This window comes from Theobroma cacao, chromosome 5, assembly GCF_000208745.1.
Source record: "Theobroma cacao cultivar B97-61/B2 chromosome 5, Criollo_cocoa_genome_V2, whole genome shotgun sequence".
NCBI classification, from domain to species: Eukaryota; Viridiplantae; Streptophyta; class Magnoliopsida; order Malvales; family Malvaceae; genus Theobroma; species Theobroma cacao.
Window position 1 is genome coordinate 16,957,855 of NC_030854.1, and position 6,226 is coordinate 16,964,080.

At 34.6% G+C, this 6,226-nt stretch overlaps 1 protein-coding gene across 2 annotated transcripts; it reads left to right on the forward strand.

Moving 5' to 3' along the window:
* On the forward strand, positions 1,078-5,595 carry LOC18598553. 2 transcript variants are annotated; one of them, XM_018122373.1, is made up of 4 exons: positions 1,078-1,585; positions 1,673-1,841; positions 2,598-2,722; positions 5,190-5,595. In XM_018122373.1, exons 1-4 carry the CDS (start codon positions 1,490-1,492, stop codon positions 5,394-5,396), a joined length of 597 nt encoding a protein of 198 aa, XP_017977862.1. In that variant the 5' UTR covers positions 1,078-1,489; the 3' UTR covers positions 5,397-5,595. The 2 variants fall into 2 exon arrangements, with proteins under 2 accessions (XP_017977862.1, XP_007028181.2); XM_007028119.2 differs by having other exon boundaries at positions 1,079-1,841.

A 6,226-nucleotide genomic window follows, 5' to 3' on the forward strand; every position in this document is an offset into this window, starting at 1 on the left:
TCACTTTCCCATTGGTCCGTTTTTAAAATTTCATCCATTTGCGTCCAAATTTTCACCATACACTTGTCCCACATATCCATAACTTAGATAAAATTCTCAGACTTATCCAAAGTCTTGGTGGAGTAATTTTTGAAATTTACACTTTTGGCCCCGTAAAAGTCAAAAATTACATTTTTACCCCAAAAACTGAAAAATTGCCCATAGACATATTTTTCATCCCTTATACTCATACCATTCTCCAATTTGTCAAATGTGATCTAAATTCTCTCAAAATCTCAAATTTTGTCCACGAGTGGAAAAATTACGATTTTACCCCTAAATATCAAAATTTTCAAATTTTCCCCAAATGAACCCTCGAACTCCGAACAATCATTTTTAGTCATTCATTGACTATAAAATGTTAAATTTCATCTTACGATTCCTATTTGAACTAGTTCGAGGTTAAATCAACTCAAGTGTACCATTAGGTATAATACCGGGTTTCATCTATTTTTAGGACTTTTTTAGCGTAATAACATGCTACTCAGTGCATGTATGTCATGACATGTGTTTATAAGGTCGGGTTTTACAAGCCATCTCCTCACTCAAAGTCGTTTCGCTGTTTAGTGTTGTGGTTTTTTGTTGCTTTGGATGCTAGAGTGAATTATGTTTTAGCCATGAATTGGCAAATACCAAATGATATATGTATATGGATGACATGGAAATATAAGATATGATACTTTCTTTCAAAATATTTTATATGGCGATGGTGAGTTCTAACCTTGATTAGACAATGTATGATTAAAGAGATGATTAACAGTTGTAGGGCTAAGAGACTTGTTTAGACCTTGTAGATTTTGCCTATTGGACCTTTGCGCTAGCCATGACTTAGAATTGGGTCGTGTCCTAAGCAAGGTTAAAAGCTTTGATTCCGTCTTTAACTCTACACCATATTCTAGGAGCCAAATTCTTTCCTAAAGACGAGACTTGATGCCTTAACACCCACGACTGATTCTCAATTCCAACTAAAAATTAGGTGGCGTCTCCCAAATAGGCTTAAGTGGCAAGTCTGGCTTAAGCCTAGACTTGTACGAGCTAAGGGTCTTTCTTAGCCATTTACAGTTTTGCCCAAGAGTTCTGAGAGACAATTTTGAAGCCTTAACTGAAAATTCCAAATCTACGTCCAATTCGAAGGTTCCAACCAGCAAATAAAGTCCCAGCTCCAGAAGATGTAGTCTAGTTCATGATAACGCCGAAAGATGTCTTGCAAGCCAATCTGCGTGTACTGTAGAAAATATTGTCCTTGTTCTTGATTTAATGTCATGTGTTGTAATAATAAAGATATTCTTTATCTATGAGTTTAAATTTTTTAATGTATTGCAAGCCAATCTATGAGAACGGAGGCCGTGGCCAAAGACACCAGCAGCGCATCCTGGACCTTGTGAAAGGTAGGGACAATAAAAAATAAAAGACAGGGTGCATGCTGCTGAGTTTATGAAGAAAGTAGAGGATGGCAAACCCTAGGCGAATTTCACATTCAAACAACAGCCAAAGCGTGGAGAACCCATTTCAGTTTCAGACCCAAAGCTTGTCTTATCTCTCATCTGTAAAGCACTTATTGAAAAAGCCTCAGGCCTTCCCTTTTATGCTCTTGTTGCTTCTGTTGCTGACATGGGTGTCTCTAAGATTGCAGTATTCTTCTCCTTCTCACCATGAGCAATGGGGCAAAGATGACGGCGACGATGGCGACTTTAAGGCCAATCTTTTTAGATTCAGATCTGGGTTACCCTCAGATATTGTCAAGGACAAGCGCGGCTGGCTGCTCAACCCCGTCTCTCTTGCGCTTCAGAATGGCGTCAAAGGTCTATCTTTACTTATCCACAATTGTCAAGGATCAGATGCTTAAGAACAGAAGCGATTGTTTAACCATTTTGTATCCTTTCATTTTGCTTTTTCTTTTTTTTTCTTTGTCTGATCTTGACCTTGTTCTATTGAATTTGCTGGTGGCTTTGTTTGCTCACGGCAAAAATAATGTATTAGATGCCTAATGTTGGGGGAAAATTGCTTCCTTCTTTGCATGCGTGCTCAGAATGCACAGTTTTGGTGCCTGCTCAACTCAAACCAACTAATTCATAAACACAAATTAGTTTGGATGGCTGCATGAATTCTCTTTCTGCATTCCATTTTAGTTCACACTATATGCACTGAAATGACTATAGATGCCATACCTTTTTTATTACCCCATACGATATGATCTTTGATCCAACTTTATGAAATCACTCTTTTGTGTGTCAGCACCAGTACCATGTTGCCCATGAACAAAAACATGTATATCTACATACCTGATTAGTTTTGGCTATCTACTCTAAAGTCTGAAATTTTATTCTGTAGACATGAATTAAAAAAGAAAGAAACAAAAGAGATCTCTGGCCTCCTAAAAATTGATCTGTATTAGTGAAATTTCCCTTTAGAGGGGATTACTTACTTATTTCTTCGAGATTCCACATTGTTTTTGAATTTCTATCATTTACTTTTATATTTATTTATTAATTTATTTTTTAGGTTTACCTTCATTTTAATATCCTTAGTGATTTTCATAGGAGCATATTTTCTTACAGGTGGTGCAATGTCTTGTGTCTCGGTTCATATTGGTGAAATCCGACCAGGTTGTGTGAGGGGAAATCACAGACATTATACTTGTAATGAAACATTTGTCATTTGGGGGGCAAAGACAAAATTCAGGGTATGCTCTTTTCTCATGAATTAGTATTTTGATTTTACAACATGCATGTGGCTCATCCATTTTGGATTAATTAGTCATGCCGGGAGTTTCACTTTCATTATCGATGTGCAATTCTAATGCTAGGAGTATACTAATTAAGGTTTTCTGGAGGAACTGCTCAAATTAGTCTGTCATAAATAGAAAATATATGCTGTGTTTCATTCAATGAAACTATTTTCTTGTTGACTGTATGTATCTCCAGCTTGCTTGATAACAAGCTGATCTATTCTTGTTGATATAAACTTTTGAGAAATCCAGATTATGTCACATAGTATTAATATATATAAAGTATTCAATAAAGCGGATGTCTTCCCACTTGTTCTGGTCATAAGAAATCCAGGATTCATTGGATTAGAAAGGATTTGCAACTCTCGCATACTGATTGTTAGTTTTGTAGCACTAGTCCAGTGTAGGTCTGGAAACAGTGATTTCTTTGGTGCAAATTCCAACATTGTTTGACTTAAAATCCTAGTAGGTTGTGAAGATGCTGATAAAGCAGCTAGATTGATACAAACTAATCTTGTTTCTTTTTGATAGAACGATAAAAAGGGTTATCTATTATAATATATCTAGTAGTATGTAAATTTTCTAATGTTTTCATTGATTCAACTTCAAGCTCTTGTTTAGTCAAGGAAGAACTCATAAGTAGTTAACGATGCAATGGACTACTAATGGAAAGACGATCTTGTTGAAAATTGGAAAGTTAATCATATCTTCTTTTACATGTTCCGGCGATGGTGAAGAAGTGCAAGTGATGCAGAACCATTGAGGGAGAAGGGATAGTATGGATGAAAATCAGGGAGAAGAGCTGATAGCGCATCATTACTTGGTTAGATAAATTTCACCCTCTTTAAAGCCAAGGGTTAATATGTTCATCAACAAAAAATATCCTTTTTGTCCAAGTGAAGATGTCCTCTATTCATAATTAAACAAGAAAGTTTTGGTGTTCAAGGATATATTGGCAATTTTCTTTTTATTGGGCTTGGCTTTAGTGTTCCATTGGGTCTTATTTTGGGTTTAGTATCTGTTTGTATTGTTGGATTCGGTGTGTTTGAATTTGAATACAGATTTAAGTTTACAGTTCTGGGAGGATTTGTGATTGAGTGGTTGAATTTTCGTCTCTTGGTTCTAATGGTATTGCAAGATACTGTTCCCAGCTTTGAGAAAACAACTATAACTTGTCCTATTATAATTAGATCGCTCTCAGAAGATTCCTGCAACCTTTTCTTAACACCCAGCCCTCATTTGAGGTCCAATCTCAGTAGATTCAGACCCTAATTGATTCCCTACTTTTAAAGACTTAGCATACCATAAACCCTAAGTAGGCATACTTGCCCAAATCTATCTTACATCAAAGAGGGAAGAGAGGAAATATATGGAAGAGGGGTTTGGGAAAGGGGCAAGATTCAGAGAGGAATAATGGAAAGAGCATGGAAAGAAAATTGAATTTTAATTACTCAAATCTCCATAATATATTGCCCAAAGTTGCTTTGAAACTGAAAATATCATTAGTATATCTAACCCAAGCGCTTTATATACTAAGGGTTAGTTTGGCATAGCAGTGGTTATGAGATTGAAAATAGTGCAGGGAGATCAGGAGTTGCAGCGGTGAGATTGAAACTAGGGGTAAGATAATATTTGTTTGGTAGACAACAGTGGCAGTGTGGTGAAGAGAAAAAATTTACCATTAAGAACATTAAGTAAAAATTGGATATATATATATTCAAATATTTGACATTTGAAATGCTAAAAAGAAATCAATGAAATAATTAAAAAATTTACAATAATAATATATTTTCACATATTTATAATTATTAACAAATTATTTTTGATATATTCCAACAATATTATATTTTAGATGAAATGGAAATTAGTTGGAATACGGTCCCAGTACTCATTTTAGAAAGTGAGACCATTGTCATCTCAGATCATGGAAAACTAGTTTATTACTCAACGAGTTGGATCTTCTCATTAAGAATGTTATTAGACTTTGTTTTGTCCATAGTCCTTGTGAAGCCAATTTCTTTGCTGACTCACTTGCTAAGAAGGGGTTCATGGAGTAAGAGAATTAGCTGCTTGGATTTCTTAATTCACTCACTTTCCAGTCTCAATATCAAACTAACTTTTTGGGGTTGGTCCTTTTCTTTCGGTTTCAATTTTGGGGGTGTTTTATGCCATTGTGCTCACCTTTTGCTTTGTGGTTGCTCTATTATCAACCATTTTTAGGTCGGTGATTTCTAAGGATATCTAATGTCCTGTTATTGTTGATCTCTGTAGCATTTTCGTTTCTCTTCAATAAAATTTCTTTTACTTTTCAAAAAAAAAAAAAAATTGATATTATGTGACAGTAGCTTAGATTCAAGTATACGAAAGATGTCTCAGATATAGTTATATTCGCATGTGTAATTTCATCTTGAACCATTTGCAGGTGGAAAATAATCAGATAGTTAATAGAGGCTATGCTGAAGTGACCATTGGGGAGGATGAAGTTGCTGTTGCCGCTAGCCCTAGTGGAACAGCCCATGCTCTAGTAAATGTTGATCCATTACACAGCACATTCTTTATGGGCTGCCAAGACAGTACAGCTAACTCTAACAGTTCAAATACTGATTTTAATGTCTGGAAAGATCTATAAGTGTTGCTTTGTTATTGATGCCTCAACTTCCCTATTTACCTATTGCAAATGGAATTCATCATGTTCTCTTTTTCTTGTCTTTTTTCCCGACAAGGGATTATAGTTCTGGAAATTGTAAAATTGGTTATAAATGTATATATTGCATAGCTAATGTTTTTGTTTAGTTGAGCTATGACTATTTGTTCATTCATTCATGCCATGAAGTTGCTTCTGTAACTTTGGTCTGTTTCTTGTGACATGTACTGAATTATTTACATTTATTGGCTGGATAAGACAAATCTTATTGCAAGTTGCAACAGATGTTGTAATGTCGACCAATGCAATTATTAGTTGTAGTATAGCTGGTTTGCTGTTTTCATGTCTGCCTAAAATGTTTGGGGTCAATTGCAATGTTAACTATATATTAAAGATCCTAAGAGCTGCTTTAGACATTAAGATTGAATGTCTCTTCCCAAAGTTGTAATATAGAATTTAGAGAATTTAAGATTGCTTTCCAGATTTTTTTTTGAACACATTTAAAGCTACCAAAAAAGAACAATATGCAAATGAAGAATGAAAGAGTTTTTAAGAATGATTGTTGGATGCTATTGTAAACATTAGGGAGTATCTACAGGGCTTAAAAGGTATTTTAGACATCCATTTAAAACTGAATGTCTCTTCTTAAAGTTGTAACTTTTAAATTAATTTTAAACATTCTGAAAATTTAAATTTAATTACGATTAAATGTTGAATAATGTATCTCTAGATTTTTGATTAATAGATGAATCGTGCATTTCTAGATTAAATATCTGACTAATCTTTAACATCGATCAATTAATATATATTATAGA

Excerpts from the sequence above, each read along its gene's own strand:
- LOC18598553 (XM_007028119.2), top strand. The coding sequence starts at position 1,490 with ATGGCAAACCCTAGGCGAATTTCACATTCAAACAACAGCCAAAGCGTG. Across the intron at positions 1,842-2,597 it reads GCTTCAGAATGGCGTCAAAG|GTGGTGCAATGTCTTGTGTC; the intron begins GTCTATCTTTAC and ends ATTTTCTTACAG. Across the intron at positions 2,723-5,189 it reads GGGCAAAGACAAAATTCAGG|GTGGAAAATAATCAGATAGT; the intron begins GTATGCTCTTTT and ends AACCATTTGCAG.